Source organism: Aspergillus saccharolyticus (genome assembly GCF_003184585.1).
Source record: "Aspergillus saccharolyticus JOP 1030-1 unplaced genomic scaffold BP01scaffold_32, whole genome shotgun sequence".
Lineage (NCBI taxonomy): Eukaryota > Fungi > Ascomycota > Eurotiomycetes > Eurotiales > Aspergillaceae > Aspergillus > Aspergillus saccharolyticus.
The window spans coordinates 227,316-246,324 of NW_020290642.1; the positions used below are offsets into that span (position 1 = coordinate 227,316).

The following is a 19,009-nucleotide window of genomic DNA, read 5'->3' on the forward strand; positions in this document are numbered from 1 at the left end:
TGGTACATATCTGAGTTTTCCTGGCTCCCTCGCATCTTTCTCTTTCTATGTGAATGGTCTTCCCTTGCTCTACCGCGTGTTCTTCGTTTTCTAATCCTTGACTTGCCTTTCTTCGCGTTTGACGACCTGATACCATTGATAACCTTCTGTTCTTGACTGGAGAATTCAGTCTACATACGGCGACTAATTCCTGTGCATATACAAGTACAGCTTTTTTTCTTTTCTCTTCTTTGTTTTCGCAGGCTTGGATGGACGGGCTTAGATGCCAGCGGCGTATAATACTTTCATTCTAGTTGTAAGTCTCCTTTCTTGGCAAGCACGCAAGGGTCATGAAGATTCCCCTATACACTTACCCAATGCTTTATGTCTGGGACGGCTCTCTGCTGATTTATTATTATTGTTATCATCATCATCATCATCACTATATTCGGCTATTTGACCAGGTATTTAACATATAGAAACACGTTCCTTTCTATTCCGAGAGTGCTTCAAGGGGGGAGCCGAAGTTGGCAAGTGCCAAATGTCAGGCGTAGAGTGACAGAACAAAACTGGAGTACAAGATCGGTGTTGGGCGATGACGGACAAGACTTCTTAAACTTGCCATCCCCTTTGAGCACAGTACATATATCATAGCCGCTGGAAAAGCTAGTGACCTTACTAGATTTTATGCATCAAGCGTTCAGAAAGATGATATGGATAGAATGTCTGCACCTTACTTGGATCATGAATTGCTCCGTAGGAGTCGCGGATCCCTCTCAGGCAGGAAACAAATGCCCCACGCGCCCTGGCAGTGGTGAGAAAGCGACCGACTGACAGGCGAAAGATCGCCTCTTTGGGTGCTCAGGTAGCAAAATACTGCAAGTTAACCAGTTGTTGTTGATGTTGTGTGTCGCTCTCGACGTCATCGGGAGAGGCACAGGAGGAGGAAGAAGAAGAAGAAGAAGAAGCCCCACGTGCTTCTGCTCCTCCTCCTGTTTCTCCCCCTCCCCTTCCATTCTCCCTGTCATTCATCCTTTTTCCTCCCTTCTCCCCTCGTCCCTCTTCTTTTCGACCTATATTCAGATAAATTCAGATCAGAACCTATCAAAGCGGCTTCAAAACTGGTCAGCTTTCCGCTTAGTGTAAGTAGACTACAGTATTGTGATGTACGCGTGTGACTTCCTGTCACCGCTTGGCCGGAGGCTGAGAATTTCGGTCAGCTCAGCCTCAGTCGCTGCTGGCCTTGCATCCGTGAACTTTGATAGCAGCTGACTCGTCTGATCCCTGTCAGGTCCAATCTTGAGACACACCTTCCCACCCTCATTCTCGTCGCTTTTGTCTCGTTATCCTTCGATCTCTGTTACATATAGTTGGACTCTCGCCCAAGTCTGTGCCCAGGCCCCTCAACTCAAACAATCTTCGTCCAAATACAATGACCTCTCTCGTGCACCACATCATGGAGGACGCCCAAAAAAGGCCCAAGGGTAAGTGATTTGGTACGTTGTCCTTGATGAAGTACGGCTCTTAATCAGCTGTGCGCCAGGTATCCTAAAGAACTCTAGTGGCTCGATTCCGCAGATCGCGCAAGTTCATGACAACTTGACCGTCCCGCAGCAGAACAACCCCGACGGGGTCGACACTAAAGAACTGACATTGCAAAATACTCTTCAAAATGCCGGTCGCCGTCGCTCTATCTCGAACACGCGCCCTGGATCCTCGTCTCGGCGACAATCAGTGGCGCAAATCCACGGTCAACCGGAAGACAACTCGCCGCGCTTGAAATGGGATGAGGCCAATTTGTACTTGACCGAACAGGAGAAGACGGCCAAGATGAAGATTGATGAACCCAAAACACCGTTTGCACCTCATTACGACCCCGCTGAGGATGAGGAGGAGGAGCTTGAAGCAGAGACTACTTTAATTGACGCGCAGGGAGTGGTGGTAGATGAACTGGACAAGACAATGAAGGCACCTAAGAGAGCAGTGACCGAAGACGACATTCCTGAGTTGGAGTTGGGCGAGCCGGAAGAGTCATTCGCTGGAGATGCGCACGCTGGGGGAAATGACCGGATCGTGCGCGAACGGAGCCTGAGTAATGAGTCGCACCGAAGCAACAAGCATGTGGTCATGGGTGCGGGCGACGCAAATGGCGATTTAAAATCCGGGCCTGATGGGCTGATCACGTCGCAAGAGGCCGCGGAGAAGCATCGTCAGTTTGAGCAGCACCGGAAGCAGCATTACGAGATGCGTAACATCAAAGAACTCCTGGCGTAAGGCCCCGTCTGCCCCTATCTTTGGGACTGTTTGACTAACTGATTGGGACTTGCAGCCATCCCGAATTGGATGAAATGGACGAGGACGATGACGAAGTTGAAGAGGGATCCACAACCGCGGCAGTACCACCACCTATGCCCCAGATTCCAGGGCCATTTCTCAACGGCAGCAGATCCGATTAGCGGAAAAACAACTGGCTTTGATCTTGTCTGTTGCGCTCTGATTACTTTGACCTCCATTACTTGCTGCATACATCTCCTAGCTGTATATTCCCAAGCGTTGGCTTTGGGTCCGAACGACCCTGTATGTGCTCTACGAAGTGTAACTCTTTCATTGCACTTTTTTTTTCACTTCCGTATTGCCCTCCTTCTTGCTTCCTCTTCCTTTTACATTTCTTCTATCACCGGACGTTATTTGATTTCTCCTTTTCAGGATGGGTCTAGTCGGCGAGTCCGACGGATGAGATGGGCGTCGCTGTCTGCCTGCAGGAATGCGATTGAACTTGTTTCATTGCCGAATATTGCTCACATAGTTCCAAGCAGAGACAAATCCCAGCAAGGGGACTCGTCCTTTGCTTCAACGTTTAGATAGCAGGACTGCATTAAGAAGGGGAGTCCAACGAAGAGGATAAAAATAACTAACATACGGTAGTAGTAGGGCACGCAACAGTGCCGGAGCTGGAGCCGAGAATAGCAGCAACACCGATCGATGTATCAGACGGTCGGACCATGCATGACTCAGTGGATACAGTGTAACTACTAGTTAGCGGTACGTACTGTACTGTGTACCTATGGGCCTATAGTATGACCGATAAGACAGGGACAGCTGGATGCGAGCTGCACTGAGTAACTTTTCTCTGCCAGGGGAGGAAGCATACGTTGTGTTCTTCTCTCTCTCTTTCTCTCACTCTCACTTTTCGTTCCTGATTACCCTTCCAAACATCTTCCCTTCCTTCTTGCTCCCTTCTTCTCATTTTTCATCGTCATTTTCAGCTTTGTTTCATTCTGAAACACCCTCGCAGCAAGAATCAAATTAGTACATACTGCGGAAGATATTACTTAGTCTCCGAGACGGTTGTCAATCGTCCCAGGCGGGACCCATTGGCAGCTCCACAATCTAGACCCTCCCGGTCCCAGAGATAGTTTCAGGTTAAATGACCCAGTGAAATTAGAGGTGGTATTTCGTAGTGTACTCCGTACTTACTTCGTGGCTCGTACAGAGTAGCTCTTTGGTAGCCTAAACAATTGGTGTGCGTGATCTGTTGTGTTTGTTATTGCCTGGTTGTTCTCTCCGCCTTCGCATTCCCTATTCTTCCCTCACACTCTCTCGGACTTCCTTTCTCCATCCCTCAATTCATCCATTGATTATCTCTGCCATCCCCGTGGTCAGTCACTCGACCACTATCCAGAAAACCTCCGTTCTTGGGGAAAGCTCACTCTTCATCGTCCCTGTTCACCATGACCGACCAACAGGAGAAGATGGCGACGTCGGTCGTTCCTAAGTCACAGCCTGCCACCACCACTACCACCGCCGTTTCTACAGATCCCCCCCAGCCCGCTACAGCTGTCGCTGCTTCCGCTGATGCTGACACTGTCGCTGAACCTCAGCCAGAGCAGACAGCCTCAGAATCTTCTCTCACACCCGCTACTACTACTGCTGCTGCTGCTGTTGATCCTCCGCTCCCTGCCATTACCGAAGCTCCCCTTGCCGAGACTGTCCCCGTCCCAGAAGAGAAGAAGGAGAGCGAGGAGGACAAACCAGTGATTGAGGAATCCAAGAAGGATGAGGCCCAGGAGGAAGAACTGAGGAAGCAGAGCAACGAAGAGCAGCCCGCTCAACCGGAATACCTGGCTAAGAACCCCGCTCTCAGTCAGTTCTTTGACCGCCTGCCTGCCATTCTCTCTGCGACCGGCCACTTTGAAATGTGGGGTGTGACCTTGAAGGACTCCCAAGATATCCCCACGATCAACGTGCTCATCAAGTTTCTGCGTGCCAATGAAGGCAACCTTAAATTGGCCGAAGAGCAGCTAACCAAGGCTCTGCAATGGCGTAAGGAGATGAACCCTATTGCGCTGACTGAAGGCCGATATAATGCTGAAAAGTTCGGCGGTCTCGGCTATGTGACCAAGTACACCGAGACGGATGGTCAGGAGGTGATAGTTACGTGGAATATCTATGGAAGTGTTAAGAATGTAGAGGCCACGTTTGGTGATTCGGATGAGTTAGTCACCTCCCCCGTGCGAATGTTGTCAACCCCGAGCTAACCTTGGATCAAGGTTCATTAAGTGGCGGGTGGCACTGATGGAGCTGGCAGTCAAGGATATGAAGCTGAGCGAGGCAACGACCGTGATCGAATATGATGGAGAGGATCCATACCAGATGCTTCAAGTCCACGACTACTTAAATGTCAGCTTCCTCCGTTTGAATCCCAGCATCCGTGCAGCGACCAGAAAGACCATTGAGGTGTTCGCCACCGCGTACCCGGAGCTGCTGCGCGAGAAGTTCTTCGTCAACGTCCCTGCTATTATGGGCTGGATGTTCGCCGCGATGAAGGTCTTTCTCAGCAAGAACACCACGCGCAAGTTCCACCCCATTTCGAACGGCGCCAACCTGGCCCGCGAATTTCCGGCTTTGAAGGACCAGTTCCCTAAGACCTACGGTGGAAACGGTCCTTCCTTGCAGGAAAGTGCCTACACCGTCAAATTGGAACAGAGTGCTCCCGTTCTCGCTGCCGCCACTGATCCCAAACTGGTTGCAGAGGCTTTGGAAGATAATAAGACTCCGGCTGAACCTGAGGCCCCTAAGGAGGAGTCTCAGACGGCGGGAACCACCAAGGCCGACCCTACGGTAACGGCCGAGGAGACAATGGCTGTGGGGGTCGCCAAATGAGTGTGGTTATGCGGCTTGTGTCTGGTGCTACAATGCTCACGGCAGGATGGGGGGGTTGGTTGGGCGGGGGGAATGGTTGCCCAGGATTAATTGAGTGATACCCGGAGGAATTGGTAGATTGATTGCGTGTTGTTTTTGTATACTTGTCATCTCAGAACCATTGTGCTTGCGAGCCTTGGCTTGGAGCATGTTGTTCCTCCAGATATTAATTTCTAATGATGCATGACTACTTCATGACACCAGTTTCAGTAAATAACATATTTGACATGTGGTAACTACATGGCTAAAATTAATTAGTTGACTGAGGCTGTTGGCTTAAGTGCCTATGATGACTAAGCGGGCATATTCGCCGATCGACATGTTGGACAATTGAAACTCTTCTTGGACTCCAAAGCAAGGCGGAAAACTGGGCACACAGGAATTGAAGCTTTCAGCTATCTTGTCAATGCTTGCTTAGTCGGTATTCGCTGTGTCGTTATCACTGACTTGTCTCGCTTGATCTGAATTGCTCCCGTGTTTCTCTCCCTCCAATAGCAGCTGAAAGCAGCCATGTCGGAAACACATATCGCTCCGTGGAGGACGCCTGCCCAGGGTCATTTGACTCCTGATAGTCATGGTGATGCCAGAACGGACTACACCCGGTGGCGACTACGGGACGATCGTGGTCGACAGACGTGGCACTATCTCGAGTCTGATGAGGAGTGCGAAAAGTGGCCGCAGACGGTGGCAGATAAATACTTTCTGGGTTTGCCTACGGTATGTCCTGCCTGGTGCGCGCTCCGCTCTGCGACTACACTGTACCTGACCAGAGTATCTCCAGGGCCTACCCGAGCTTCCAACGCCCCAGACCCCACTTCAATGTGCAGAGAACGGCTTGGAATTTTTCTCCAAACTGCAGCTTGAGCCGGGCAACTGGGCCTGCGAGTATGGTGGACCTATGTTCCTGCTACCGGGGCTTATGATCACCTACTATGTTACGCATACTCCAATCCCCCCGGAGTACGCGACCGAGATTAAGAGATATCTCTTTGCCCGGCAGCATCCGGAAGACGGTGGCTGGGGTCTTCACATTGAGGCCCATAGCTCGGTTTTTGGGACGTGCATGAACTACGTTGCGCTGCGATTGATTGGTGTTAGTGAGGATGATCCCCGCATGGTCAAGGCCCGCGGCCTACTTCATAAGTTCGGGGGTGCGCTCTATGGCCCTCATTGGGCGAAGTTCTTTCTCAGCGTGCTGGGCGTCATGGAATGGGATTGCGTGAATCCCGTTCCGCCAGAAATCTGGTATGTCGGGTTGTGGTCCTTATCCGATTGAGATGGGAGATGTTCATGATCATAGGTTACTTCCGGACTGGGTGCCATTTGCCCCTTGGCGGTGGTGGATTCACATTCGACAGGTCTTCCTGCCCATGTCTTATCTGTGGTCGAGGAAATTCGCCCATCCACTAGACCCCCTCACCAAACAGCTCAGGCAAGAACTCTACACGGAACCGTATGATTCGATCGACTTTGCTGGCCACCGCAACTCGATACACGCCGCAGACAATTACTACCCAAAGACATGGCTTCTAAACACGTTGAACTCGGTTCTTGTCAATTTCTGGAGCCCCTACTTCCGTGTCTCTTCGGTGACCCGTCGTGCGGAAGAGTGGACTTGGGAGCTGATTCGGATGGAAGATGAGAATACGGACTACGCTGGATTGGGCCCGGTAAGCAATCCTATGAACATGATTGCGTGTTACGAGCATGACGGCCCCGATAGCTACTCTGTTCGCCGGCATCGTGAGCGCTTGAATGATTACATGTGGATGAAGGATGAGGGCATGTTGATGAACGGCACCAATGGTGTCCAGGTCTGGGACACCACATTCATTATCCAGGCTGTTGTTGTGGCTGGCTTTGCAGCAGACCCGAAGTGGAGACCTATGTTGACCAAAGCACTGGAGTTTGTGGAAGACCATCAAATGCGCGAGAACGTGCCCGACCAGGAGAAATGTTATCGCCAGCATCGGAAGGGTGCGTGGCCATTCAGTACTAAGACGCAGGGATACACAGTCAGCGATTGCACTGCCGAGGGTCTACGAGCTACGATTCAGCTACAGGAGATGCACGACTTTCCAAAATTAATCTCGACGGAGCGATTGAAAGACAGTGTCGATTGTTTGCTGCTGATGCAAAACCCATCCGGAGGGTTTACCGAATATGAGACCACGCGTGGATCGACCAAGCTGGAGTGGCTCAATGCCGCGGAAGTATTCGGAGGCATCATGATCGGCTACGATTATCCCGAGTGCACAACGGCCTCTGTGACTGCACTTTCACTCTTCAGCAAGTATTTCCCTGACTACCGCGCCGATGAGATTCGAGCCGCCAAGGAGCGAGCCGTGAAGTATATCAAGCGGGTGCAACGGGCTGATGGTAGTTGGTACGGATCGTGGGGAATCTGTTTCACTTATGCGGCTATGTTCGCCTTGGAAAGTCTGGCAAGCATCGGCGAGACATATGAGACCAGCGAAGATTCCCGCCGCGGCTGCGAGTTCTTGTTGTCGAAACAAAAGGAAGACGGTGGCTGGGGCGAGTCATATCTCAGCAGCGAAAAGCATGTGTACGTGCAACACGAGACGTCACAGGTGGTGCAGACAGCGTGGGCCTGTCTAGCCTTGATGGAAGCGGGCTATCCTCACAAGGAACCTTTGAAACGGGCGATGAAGCTTCTGATGTCACGACAACAGGCAAACGGCGAATGGCTGCAGGAATCTATCGAAGGAGTATTTAATCAGTCGTGGTAAGTGTCTTTCTAAGATTCATTGGTTGCCTGCCTAGTTGCTAATGTGATTGGCAGTATGATCTCCTATCCGAATTACAAGCTCTACTGGCCGATTCGGGCTTTAGGATTGTATGCACGCAAATTCGGCAATGAACCCTTGTGAAGTGTAGCGACTGGGTCATAGTTATCTGTACAATAGAATAAACTTGAATAATAGGGCAATGCTAACAGAGTCCTCATGGTCAATCAGATTGTTAGTTGATCCTTGGCTTCATTTCTGAGGATCGATTTCGAGGAGAGAAAGTATGGATCACGTGGCTGTGCTATTGTTTGCTTTCCCGCAGTCGATTTCTCCAACTTTCGAACTACTTCTTTCTTCTGCTTCCTAATGTCCGAGAACTTGCTTGGTTATACTCATTATCCTATACTATTATCTCTCCCGTGCTCCCAGCTGTAGAAGACAAGATTCAGCAAGACTCTCACATTCACATGTGACTCTCGGACTTTACACACCAAACAGACGCAATCCCAACCTCCGCGCACAAGAGTATCTGATTCCGGCTTGTCCTTCACCCCCCGCCCCCACCCCCCCCAACCCCCAAACCCCACAAAACGGAGAGAACAAAAGACGAACGGAACTCAAGGAGACCGGGAAAATAAAACCAGAAAACCAGAAAAATAGGATGGACGCAGCATCCCAAGGCGATACCGCCTGCAGTCAATCCGACTACCCCCGCGCCCTCGTTCACTACACTACCGCCCTCCTCGCTTCGCCTCGTGCTCCAGCCTACTACATCAAACGCTCTACCGCTTTCTCGCGCTTGAAACCTGCCGACTCGCTGGCCGCGCTACGTGATGCTGAAATCGCAGTGATCCTGGCTCGGGAGCGCGGCAAGCGGGAGCTGATACTTGCGGCGCAGATGAGGCGCGGGGTGGCTCTTTTTCAGCTCGGACGGTTCGGGGATGCAGACTTTGTCTTTAGGCTGATTGAAGAGAAGCTGAACGGTCAATATAAGGGAAGCGCTTCTATGGGGGCGAAGCCGACGGAAATGGAGGAGAAGGTAATGAGCGCCATGGCGGTGGGTAATAAGTCGGGTGGTGCGAAGCATGGCTTCGAGCAGGAATTACCGATCTGGTTGCTCAAGGTGAGGGGTCGATTGGAGAAGCTGGCTCGGGAGGGTTCGGTGGATGAAACAGTTGTCGGGGTGAATGTGGGAGAGGTGCCGGAGGGAGTGCTTGTACCCGGCGAAGGGGATCTGAGACGGCAGTTGGAGAGGTTGAAAGGAGGGAAGGGCGTGGAGCAGCAAGGTGTCGCTGCTGGCAATGATAGAAAGAGTGCCGGCTCGGAGGAGACGGCCGCAAAAAAGACGCTCGCTGCTGCTCATTCTTCGCCTGCTGCTGCGGTTACGACCACTGCACCCGGAAAGGTCCGCCATGAGTGGTATCAATCGCAGGATCAGGTGGTAGTCACCCTCTATATCAAAGGCATCCCCAAGGATCAACTTGACGTGGACCTGAAAAGCGAATCGGTATGTTCTTGCACTTTTTGTTGGTGCGACGATCTATGTCTCTAATCCCATGTTAGGCCTCTTTGCAGTTCCCTCTTCCCTCCGGTGCTCACTATGACTTTACTCTCGACCCTCTCTTCGCTCCTATTGAACCTTTTAACTCCAAGGCGACCGTAATGTCCACGAAGATTGAACTTACCCTCCGCAAACGAATTCCCGGCCAGAAATGGAGTGCTCTCGAGTCCACCTCATGTACTGTCAAGCTTGCTGATCGTCATGCTGCGACAGCTGCCCCCACCCCCTCAAAACTCGGCGCCAATACTACAATTGCACCTGGCCCTGTATACCCAACTTCCTCCCGCCACGGTGCCAAAGACTGGGATAAGCTCGCCTCCACCTTGACCGCCAAGACTTCCCAAAAGTCCGATGCTAAGAACAAATTGGCGGAGGATGATGGCGACGACGAAGGGAATGATTCCGATGGCGCCGACGCTGTGGACTCGTTTTTCAAGAAATTGTACGCTAATGCTGACCCCGATACCCGGCGCGCTATGATGAAGAGTTACGTCGAGAGTCAAGGAACATCGCTGAGTACAAATTGGGAGGAAGTTCGTCGGGGACCAGTGAATGTGAGGCCGCCTAGCGAGTAGTTGGAGGGGGCGATGATCTCTTGACTAGTCCCCCCTCGATTGATCCTCCTCAGAGCCATTTAAGGGAATCTAGAAATTAATTTGATGTCAAACAATGTTATGTGATCCCATATCCAAAAGGTTATGATATCTATTATCTTCTCTAACTTCTGGAAGAGTGTAACTATATAGATACAGTGAAGAGATCAAAATTGTCGTTGACTGGTAAGACTGGGCGATTTGGCACAAAACCCAGTCTACCAAGGATATGCGACAAATCCCGAGGGTTCACCAAACGAATAAATAAGAAACTTCGACTTTTCAACTCCACCAACTCCGTGGGCCTTGTGGGGAAGGGCATCCCTCGCGAGACAGGAAAATAAACGGCATCGTCATCAGCATCGTCATCGTCATCGTCATTATCATTATCATCAGCCACGAACAGTCTCATCTTCGTCTGCACTTGTCTCTGTCAAGACTTCCTCACCAGTGTTCTCTTGGTACAGGAAAAATTGCACGAAGATACACATATCCAGCAACAAGGTGCCAAAGCTCCCGATTAGCCAAGACAGATTGACAAGGATGTATCGGCCGTATCGGCTGGAGAGCTCGGTGGGGGAACACCGTCTATGGTGGTGAGCCGGGCTTAAGGGACTCGAGCCTGCGCTAGCATCTGCGCATACAGGGGAATACGCCAGAATAGACAGCACGTAGGTCAGGTTACCAATGCAGGCAAATAGAAAGAACAGGAGGGAGACGCCGTCTGTCGATTTGCGACGGTAGTTGAGAAGAATCTGCGGTACGCGCGAGCCGAGATACAACGCGGCGCAGAGGTAGCCGAAGACTTGACCGAGAGGATCCATTTCAAGCGCCGCATCGGCGGTGGAGGAGGTGTCATGGTGGTCGGAGGGCTGGACAGTGCGTTGGCTGATAAACCAGCCTAAGACGCCGGCGGCGCAGACGAGGATAATGGCCGAGGCATGGAAGAGGGTGGTTTGGAGGGCGGACAAAGTGCGTGGGGGTCGGGTTTCTTTAGCGGGTTCGATGAAGGGAGTCACTGGAGACAGATGAGTGCCATCGATGGAGGGATGGAGGAACGATGCGGAGGAAGAGTAACGACGGGTTGTCAGCGGAGCTGGTCGTTGGTCCTGGTGATGGGGGGTAATGGTGAGGGAGGAGGCGGAGCTGTTGTTATTGCTGCTGGTCTGGTAGGAAGGGCCACCACACTGCTTGGATGAAAGAAGAGCGGTCCTTTCCGTGGGCTTGCGGGCCACCACAGGAGAAGGCACCTCTGTCTCCTCAGCATCTTCCTCGTCGTGGATTGGGGAAGCTGCCGAGCCACGGTGCAGTGGGGATGGCTCGTCTCGGAGGGTGAAACCGCGGTAATAGAAGCATTGGGCAAGAAGGACGACATCAGCAAGGGTATAGTAAACGGCAAGGATAATCATCGTCGGGAGAACGCCTTGTAGAACGGCGCCGAGAATGTTGAAGACATCACCGGCAAGCCAGACGATGAGGAAGAGCAGTGACAGGCCATCGGCAGATCCACGACGGAAATTCTCAATGATTTGAGGTGAGAAGACAACCACCCAGCAGGCAATTGATATCGACCTGGTCTCTAAAGTTAATCCTCAGCATTAAGAGAGAGCTATAGAAATGTACATACCCACAAATTCCACTGAGGGCTTCTAGATCGATATTGCCGGTCTGTGCGGGAAACATGCTTTGGGCCGGGGGGTGGGGGACAAAATTGTTATAGAATAATGTTTGCTTGCTGTGAATAATATAGAAGAGAATGGAGCTCAGAGTAGTTGAAATCTACTCCCCCGTCAATACCCAATTTCTCTACTTTTGTGGTGCCAGCAGGAGAACCGGAAGATAATAGAAAAGGTAAATGACGTCCGCAGACTCTGTCGGGAAAAGAATATCACGTGAGACAATCTGGGGTAAATCCAACCCCCATCTAGACCATCCGTAGTGATGTAAGCTATAAAGTACTGCCGGGAAATTTCCCTCCGCAAATCCCTCCCAATACTTCCCCCTCCCCCATCCCAAGATGAAGCATTTCAATGACTAGCTCTTCGATTCGAATTCCCTTTACTGGGCCTTTACCTCCTCCGATTATTGTCCCCCCCTCTGCTCGCACACTTGCGGGGGCCGTTGACGCCCTTCGTTTTTTTCTCACTGCACCGCCTTCTCCCTACCTGCGTGGCGTGGATGTTGGCAGACATGCCCAGACTGTGCTTTTGACTGGTGCGGGCATTTCAGTGGCATCAGGCTTGTCCGATTACCGAGGGGAGAATGGCACATATAGAACCAATAAAGCGTATAGACCTATCTATTATCACGAATTCGTCACTCGCCATGAGTCTCGCAAACGTTATTGGGCTCGCAGTTTTATCGGGTGGCCGGGCCTTTTGAAGTCAAAGCCCAACTCTACGCATCTATCGATTCGGGATATAGGCGCCAAGGGCTATATCAGTTCAGTGATCACGCAAAATGTGGACTCCTTCCATTCCTTCGCTCATCCCGAGTTACCAACCCTGGAGCTGCATGGCTACCTCCGATCAGTCATTTGCGTCAACTGTCGGAACCAGGTGCCCCGGGAAATATTTCAAAAGTCGCTTGAAAGGCTCAACCCGGCCTGGGCTGAATTCCTGGCGAAAATGACTGATATTGGCGCTTTGGATACCAGTAACCGAGAGGAGCAACGGCGGAGGGGACTCAAGATCAACCCCGATGGGGATGTCGATCTGCCGGAGGCACCATATTCGACATTTCGATATCCCTCTTGCCCTACCTGTCTGGATAAGCCTCCACGCCTTCAAGATGGCACACTAGCCAGAGTAGACGTTGAACAGGATGGAGCCTGGCTTCCCACATCAACCGCCGGGATTCTTAAACCTGGCGTCATCATGTTTGGCGAGAATATTGACCCTGTTGTGAAAGAAGCGGCCGAAGAGGCAATTGATGATGCCGGAAGACTGCTGGTCTTGGGAAGTAGTCTTGCAACGTATTCGGCCTGGCGATTAGTGGAACGAGCTCACAAACGAGGCATGCCCATCGGAATCATCAATATTGGAGGGGTCAGGAATGAAGCGGCTTTATTTGGAGGAGATCACGATACTGTGTCTCGGTTCATTCGAGTGAATTTGCCTTCGGAATCTGTGCTAGGCCCGGTGTCTGACCAACTCCCTATTCACATTCACTAACTAAGCATAGGTTGTTAATGGACCGATTCACGTTGTAGAATTTTATGTATGCATGCTTGTCCATGTAGAAATAAATTCAAGTGCTATATTTATGCATGCTTGTATTAAGATTGAAGGCAAAAAGAGCCTATTATTCTCTCCAGTCACATGGTGGAGGACTAAGTCACTGAGTAACCTATTTACATAAGTTGGGTGTTTCTCCTCCGCCTTTCCATCTCCGACCCAGGCGCGGGGCTCAGTTGGTCAACCATTGTGAGTTTGAACGACTACTGCGCCCAACCCCCCTCAGATTCAGTTCCATGGACTGTCGCGACCCTTCACAATCTGCTTCTAATTCCTCCTTGCAGCGCACAGCCTATCTAGACCTCATCTCAACTCTTGTTTCCCCCAAGTCATATCTCACTCACGGGCAACAGCCTAAAGCGCCACCGTCTCAACCCCATTCCTCGGTCGCACAGCAGGCCTTCAACACCACCACCTCGCCAACAATGGACAAGCAACAGCCTAGCTCTTTCCAGCAGCTGGAGAAGGTGATTCTTAGCCGTTGGATTCTCCATGTATTATTGATACGCCTGCTGACTCTTTTTTGGTCGTTCCTCAGCTCGGAGAGGGTACCTATGCTACGGTAAGCCTCTTCCCCAACCCCCCTTTACAACTGCGTTTGCTGCTGCTGCTGCACGTTGGGCCAAAAGAAAATTATATGTCATTCGACTTACTCCAAATTCTCGCTATTCTAGGTCTTCAAGGGGCGGAACCGCCAAACAGGCGAGCTAGTTGCACTGAAAGAGATCCATCTAGACTCCGAAGAAGGAACGCCATCGACCGCGATTCGAGAAATCTCTCTCATGAAAGAGCTCAAACATGAAAGCATTGTCTCGCTATATGATGTGATTCACACAGAGAACAAGCTGATGCTTGTCTTTGAGTACATGGACAAAGATCTTAAGAAGTACATGGATACACGAGGCGATCGAGGTCAACTGGACCAGGCAACCATTAAGTCATTCATGCATCAACTCCTGAAAGGCATTGCGTTCTGCCATGAGAACCGAGTCCTCCATCGTGATTTGAAACCTCAAAACCTTCTTATCAATAAGAAAGGACAGCTAAAACTTGGGGATTTTGGCCTGGCCCGCGCCTTCGGTATTCCCGTCAACACCTTCTCCAATGAGGTTGTGACGCTTTGGTATCGTGCTCCAGACGTCCTGCTAGGCAGCAGAACTTATAACACGAGCATTGACATCTGGTCAGCCGGCTGTATCATGGCGGAATTGTACACCGGTCGTCCCCTATTTCCTGGCACCACTAACGAAGATCAACTCCAAAAGATCTTCCGTCTCATGGGAACGCCTTCAGAACGGTCATGGCCCGGCATCTCTCAACTGCCGGAGTACAAATCGAACTTTCACGTCTATGCGACCCAGGATCTTGGCCTGATCCTACCTCAGATCGATCCGCTGGGCCTCGATCTGTTGAACCGCATGCTTCAACTTCGGCCCGAGATGCGCATCAGTGCTCACGACGCCTTGCAGCATCCATGGTTCCACGATCTTCCTCAGCTACAGGCGCAGCTGCAGCAGCAGCAGCAGCAGCAGCAACAACAACAGCAGCAGCAGCAAATGTCTGGAGCTTATGGAGGGATGGTGCCTCCCCAACAAGCGTATTAGCCCCTTGCATGTCGGAAGCGATTGGTCTTCAACTCCCGTATCTCAATATTGATTCTGTTCTCTGCTGGTATGTCTTACCGTCGCCCTTTGTTGGCGTATATTCATCAGACGAAGGACGTGGTAGTGGTCTTGGGTTAGAACGAGGAGCGTGGCGTTATACTTGAAGAAGGGCTTGACGTGGTGTTCTCGCGGGTTCTCGTCTTTTTCTCAGCTTATAATTAGCGTATGCAAGGCAACTATCGTCAGTGGGTCAATAATATCTACATCTTGTTTACCGAAAGGGGACTCGACCATCCGCTAGGTTTCCCTTTCGTACAAGTACCCCGTAGTTTGGTTGGCCAATGGTCATATGCCAGCTACTTGCTTGAGCGCACAGCATCAGCTCTGTCGCACGTTCTGAGGTTCATCAAATTCGCCCAGACAAATGATGGCCTTCCTAAGCAAGGGTCAGGGGGGAGACACGACAAGTGGGCGTGAGACGTGTAATATGCTAAATACACAATCGGAACATGTATGGCAGTCTCTAAGTTTGTCTTCCTTGCTTCCTATCCACTCGGAATCGATAATCGACATCGGATCCTCAGATCCTCAGATCCTCAGATAGGGCTTTTGTGGTCGCTTTCATGTACGGTACACAGCCTCCATCCTCCAAAACTCCTATGCTAACCATTTCGCTTCCAAATCCCCACACTCCTTTTTCTTCTCGTCCGAACGTAAGTAGCGGACAAGTTTAGTTTTACTCTCGAATGTCAACGCTTACCAAGGCTATCTCCCTTTGCTGTAAGGCTTGTCATACATGACCAGCAATAGACAAACCACATGGGGATAGAGAGGAACTCTGACTGATTCGATGAAGACTAGATCGGCCTGGCCATTGCGCGGGAACGAATTCTTAGGCCACCGAGACCAATTTCGCTCTCAACTCTTTGAACAGGGGTTCTGCCTCTTGCCACATTTTCATTGCTAGCAACAAGAATGGTGTGCTCGGTGATTCTTTGGCGTTCTGTGTCCTTATAGTTATACAGCGGCGTATGACTATCGATTACCACATCCTTTGTAGCTCGCTTAAATTCTCGGTTTGCGTCGAGAGAAAGTTGGCGCTGGTGACTTCTGGAGTTGGCACCCTGACACTACTGGCAATGCCGAGACTATAGGGGCTTGATTATACATTTGGGTGGATGAAAGTTGGTATTTTTACCTTGTCGACTTGTATAAAAACCTTAGAAGCTCCCTAATATATCTGATCTGGCCCGCTGCAGGTTGCATGGTGTGATAGCAACTTGTTGCGTGGCTGCATGCATTGGCTCTTCATGGTTCGGAGACAATGGCACTATCTGAATCACAATTACGAGCCATCTCTGCCACAGAGCGGGTCTGTTCGGCTATCTCTCTTATTGGAACCTTTATCATAGTCATCTCTTTTATCTCATCTTCCTCTTTCCGCAAGCCTATCAACCGCTTAGTGTTCTATGCATCATGGGGCAACATGATGGCAAACGTCGCAACCCTGATGTCTCAGTCAGGAGTCCGGTTGGGAACCACAAGTATCCTTTGCCAGTTCCAGGGCTTCCTTATTCAATGGTTTGTCTCCTGTGCGATTCCCATGGCTCTTCACTGACTCGGACTGCTAGGTTCATGCCCGCTGACGCTTTGTGGACGTTTGCAATGGCCTGCAACGTGTATCTCACTTTCTTTCACAAGTATGATTCTAAACAGCTGGAGCGATTGGAATCGAGATATGTACTGGCTTGTTACGGGCTACCTTTTACTCCTGCTTTCGTCTACTTTTTCATAGAGACCGAAACTCGGGGCAAGATTTACGGGGCAGCAACAGTAAGCGTACCTCTAAGACCCAGATTTATCCCTCTCAGTCCCCTTGTACTTTAGTAACATCATAGCTTTGGTGCTGGGTCTCGAATTCGTGGGACTTTCTTCGCATTGGTCTATTTTATGGGCCAGTGTGGATGATTATGTGCCTGACCATCTTCATCTATGTGCGCACAGGGAGTGTTATCTACAACAAGCGGCAGCTGCTGAACCGTGCCGGAAATACGGACACTACCAATATGCCCGCAGGTTCGACTAGTATTCAATTCTCCAAAGTGACTGAGTTTTCAATAACCCGCGAGGTTGTACAAACCATGCCATTACCGATTGGAGAAGACGATGACCCAATATCGACGAAGAGTCTCCACGCCTTTTACTGTCCATACTCAGTCACCATACAAGCCGGCAACGAGCACGAGCCTCGTGAGAGCCCTGCAGAAGAATCACTGAGAGATGATCATATCAGCGGCAACCGACGCCCAGCGACTATGACGGAAACAAATTCGGCAGCATGGGCTTACAGCAAATATGCGATTCTGTTCTTTATTGCTCTCCTGATTACATGGGTGAGTATCTACTCCTTCGACTCTGTAGACGCGAGCTGCGTTGACCACATATGATCCGAAATGCACAGGTGCCATCCACTGCTAACCGGGTATATTCATTGGTTCTCCCTAACAAGTCCAACTTTGCATTGAACTTTGTCTCGGGCCTGGTGCTACCGCTACAAGGGTTCTGGAATAGTCTTATCTATGTGTCAATCTCATGGCCAGCCTTTAAAGAGCTGCTGTTTGCTCAAAGGCGGGTCGATGTCCAGGGCCAGGGTCAATTGAATCGCAGCGAGAGTGCCGAGAGCGAGAGCACGCTTAGGACCAGGGAGGTACCCAAATCTAAAGAACCAGAGTTTGCCCCCAGCCGCCCATGATCTGAAGGTAGTGTCGAGTGTCGGTACCTCAATGTTTGTGTTCGTGCTTGTATTCATAGGTCATTCGTTCCCTTCTCTATTGTCTCCAGGTTCAGCATCGATTGCGTTGGTGTCGCCCCTGAAGGCTTCCTGTGTCCCTAAGCTGTTGTCGATTAACAAGAAAGTATCATAATACTTGGCATCCGGTGCTTTCTTGGTCACTTCTATCAGCTTCGTGATATGTACGGTACAGTACAGACTATGTGCATGATACGTACTGTAGATTTCATGGATATATCACGTGATGGAACGCGTTCTTCCGCGCGTGTCGCTCGGTCATGTATCATCTCCATTCCAGAGTACATATTTACGCTCACACCTCAAGCTATCTGCATATCTGCCAGAGATTCAATCACAACTTAAGAGAGGGAAAGGATACAGAACAAATAACCAGAAATATAGAGACGGAAGAAGAAGAAAAGAAAAAGAGAAGCAGAGAACATACAGTCGCCTACCTATTGCATTCATTCTATTCCAAGATGGCCGAAAACACCAATTCCGCCCACAGAATTAATCGAGCCCCTGCCTCTCCCTCTCCTCCGCCTCCTGCCCCTGTCGCTTTTACCCCCGGACCACGCGTCGCCAAATTGCAAGAGATCTTTGACAAAGCACTCGCGCGTACTCTACGTGCGAACTCATATGCGAATTTCTCAAGCTGCTTTCCTACCCCCGCTAAGCAAGTCCCTGCCAGTCTGGAGTCCGTCTGGCGACAGTTGAATGCGAAGCTAGAGGAGAGTGCCAAAGCAGAATTTGAAGACATATTGACGGAGCGAGATGCTATCCGGCAGTTGAATGAGTTGGATCGATTGGTTGGGGAGGCGAGGTACAGAAAAGATCACGGGGTTGGGCATGAGAGTGTTGCGTAAGTCCCCTTTCTCCCGATTTCTCCGTCTTCTTCCTTCTTACCTCCACCCTTCCCTTCTTCTCCTGCGTTATTTTGCGCTTGCTTGCTACGGACGGTTAACCGGATAATCATATACTCTTGTGAACAGTCCGCATACGTTGCCACCTGATGAGCTATTTCGAGCCCATCTCCTGCCATTTATGCAGGAAACACGTTTGACGCTGAAGACTAAGATCGAGTCGGTTCAGAATGAGAACTCGAAACTGGCACAACGCGTGCAAGCGCAAAGAGAAAATATTCAGAACTTGCTGTCAAGCTTGGAGTCTGTTGTTGCAGATTTGGAGGGTGCTGCTGCTGCTGCGACACAGTTTAGTTGCGATAATAACCTTCGCCAAGAAGCCGCCAAAATGGATGTTGAAGTCAGGGCTCAATCTGAAATATGATTGGAC

General features: G+C 50.6%; 9 protein-coding genes across 9 annotated transcripts; 7 read left to right on the forward strand and 2 right to left on the reverse strand.

Annotated features, from left to right (window-relative positions):
• Positions 1–472: 472 nt before the first annotated feature.
• On the reverse strand, positions 473–1,232 carry BP01DRAFT_359231 (uncharacterized protein). Its single transcript, XM_025575630.1, has one exon. It carries the CDS (start codon positions 1,009–1,011, stop codon positions 841–843), a length of 171 nt encoding a protein of 56 aa, XP_025428747.1. The 5' UTR covers positions 1,012–1,232; the 3' UTR covers positions 473–840.
• Positions 1,233–1,408: 176 nt separating this feature from the next.
• On the forward strand, positions 1,409–2,600 carry BP01DRAFT_324875 (PP1-complex regulatory subunit GLC8; the record flags this gene model as incomplete). Its single annotated transcript, XM_025572839.1, has 3 exons — positions 1,409–1,463; positions 1,523–2,249; positions 2,309–2,600. The coding sequence occupies 3 exons, from the start codon at positions 1,412–1,414 to the stop codon at positions 2,433–2,435; spliced, it is 906 nt and encodes a 301-aa protein (XP_025428748.1). The 3' UTR covers positions 2,436–2,600.
• Positions 2,601–4,073: 1,473 nt separating this feature from the next.
• sfh5 (CRAL/TRIO domain protein) lies at positions 4,074–4,974 on the forward strand (the record flags this gene model as incomplete). The annotated part of the gene is made up of 2 exons (XM_025571412.1): positions 4,074–4,474; positions 4,530–4,974. Coding segments are annotated over 2 exons (846 nt in total), but the record flags the coding sequence as incomplete, so codon positions are not given.
• Positions 4,975–5,541: 567 nt separating this feature from the next.
• On the forward strand, positions 5,542–8,293 carry BP01DRAFT_324879 (terpene cyclase/mutase family protein). Its single transcript, XM_025572840.1, has 4 exons — positions 5,542–5,898; positions 5,963–6,426; positions 6,482–7,927; positions 7,985–8,293. Exons 1-4 carry the CDS (start codon positions 5,692–5,694, stop codon positions 8,070–8,072), a joined length of 2,205 nt encoding a protein of 734 aa, XP_025428750.1. The 5' UTR covers positions 5,542–5,691; the 3' UTR covers positions 8,073–8,293.
• An 8-nt stretch (positions 8,294–8,301) lies between these two features.
• On the forward strand, positions 8,302–10,168 carry BP01DRAFT_394025 (co-chaperone SGT1). Its single transcript, XM_025578288.1, has 2 exons — positions 8,302–9,438; positions 9,495–10,168. Exons 1-2 carry the CDS (start codon positions 8,593–8,595, stop codon positions 10,065–10,067), a joined length of 1,419 nt encoding a protein of 472 aa, XP_025428751.1. The 5' UTR covers positions 8,302–8,592; the 3' UTR covers positions 10,068–10,168.
• A 7-nt stretch (positions 10,169–10,175) lies between these two features.
• On the reverse strand, positions 10,176–11,902 carry BP01DRAFT_346305 (PQ-loop repeat-containing protein). Its single transcript, XM_025573632.1, has 2 exons — positions 11,713–11,902; positions 10,176–11,657 (listed from the first exon to the last, which is right to left on the reverse strand). Exons 1-2 carry the CDS (start codon positions 11,766–11,768, stop codon positions 10,478–10,480), a joined length of 1,236 nt encoding a protein of 411 aa, XP_025428752.1. The 5' UTR covers positions 11,769–11,902; the 3' UTR covers positions 10,176–10,477.
• A 155-nt stretch (positions 11,903–12,057) lies between these two features.
• On the forward strand, positions 12,058–13,310 carry BP01DRAFT_417806 (putative SIR2 family histone deacetylase). Its single transcript, XM_025579278.1, has one exon. The coding sequence runs from the start codon at positions 12,116–12,118 to the stop codon at positions 13,256–13,258; it is 1,143 nt and encodes a 380-aa protein (XP_025428753.1). The 5' UTR covers positions 12,058–12,115; the 3' UTR covers positions 13,259–13,310.
• Positions 13,311–13,474: 164 nt separating this feature from the next.
• BP01DRAFT_359237 (cyclin-dependent serine/threonine-protein kinase phoA) lies at positions 13,475–15,185 on the forward strand. The gene is made up of 3 exons (XM_025575631.1): positions 13,475–13,788; positions 13,860–13,883; positions 13,996–15,185. The coding sequence occupies exons 1-3, from the start codon at positions 13,558–13,560 to the stop codon at positions 14,923–14,925; spliced, it is 1,185 nt and encodes a 394-aa protein (XP_025428754.1). The 5' UTR covers positions 13,475–13,557; the 3' UTR covers positions 14,926–15,185.
• A 1,064-nt stretch (positions 15,186–16,249) lies between these two features.
• BP01DRAFT_376034 (Nnf1-domain-containing protein) lies at positions 16,250–19,003 on the forward strand (the record flags this gene model as incomplete). The annotated part of the gene is made up of 6 exons (XM_025576926.1): positions 16,250–16,506; positions 16,557–16,758; positions 16,824–17,318; positions 17,387–17,455; positions 18,196–18,578; positions 18,709–19,003. The coding sequence occupies 6 exons, from the start codon at positions 16,250–16,252 to the stop codon at positions 19,001–19,003; spliced, it is 1,701 nt and encodes a 566-aa protein (XP_025428755.1).
• Between the last annotated feature and the right edge of the window lie 6 nt (positions 19,004–19,009).

Excerpts from the sequence above, each read along its gene's own strand:
- BP01DRAFT_359231 (XM_025575630.1), bottom strand. The coding sequence starts at position 1,011 with ATGAATGACAGGGAGAATGGAAGGGGAGGGGGAGAAACAGGAGGAGGA.
- BP01DRAFT_324879 (XM_025572840.1), top strand. The coding sequence starts at position 5,692 with ATGTCGGAAACACATATCGCTCCGTGGAGGACGCCTGCCCAGGGTCAT. Across the intron at positions 6,427-6,481 it reads CCCGTTCCGCCAGAAATCTG|GTTACTTCCGGACTGGGTGC; the intron begins GTATGTCGGGTT and ends TCATGATCATAG. Across the intron at positions 7,928-7,984 it reads GGAGTATTTAATCAGTCGTG|TATGATCTCCTATCCGAATT; the intron begins GTAAGTGTCTTT and ends TGTGATTGGCAG.
- BP01DRAFT_394025 (XM_025578288.1), top strand. The coding sequence starts at position 8,593 with ATGGACGCAGCATCCCAAGGCGATACCGCCTGCAGTCAATCCGACTAC. Across the intron at positions 9,439-9,494 it reads TGGACCTGAAAAGCGAATCG|GCCTCTTTGCAGTTCCCTCT; the intron begins GTATGTTCTTGC and ends ATCCCATGTTAG.
- BP01DRAFT_346305 (XM_025573632.1), bottom strand. The coding sequence starts at position 11,768 with ATGTTTCCCGCACAGACCGGCAATATCGATCTAGAAGCCCTCAGTGGA. Across the intron at positions 11,658-11,712 it reads GCCCTCAGTGGAATTTGTGG|GTCGATATCAATTGCCTGCT; the intron begins GTATGTACATTT and ends TTTAGAGACCAG.
- BP01DRAFT_417806 (XM_025579278.1), top strand. The coding sequence starts at position 12,116 with ATGACTAGCTCTTCGATTCGAATTCCCTTTACTGGGCCTTTACCTCCT.
- BP01DRAFT_359237 (XM_025575631.1), top strand. The coding sequence starts at position 13,558 with ATGGACTGTCGCGACCCTTCACAATCTGCTTCTAATTCCTCCTTGCAG. Across the intron at positions 13,789-13,859 it reads CTTTCCAGCAGCTGGAGAAG|CTCGGAGAGGGTACCTATGC; the intron begins GTGATTCTTAGC and ends GTCGTTCCTCAG. Across the intron at positions 13,884-13,995 it reads GAGAGGGTACCTATGCTACG|GTCTTCAAGGGGCGGAACCG; the intron begins GTAAGCCTCTTC and ends TCGCTATTCTAG.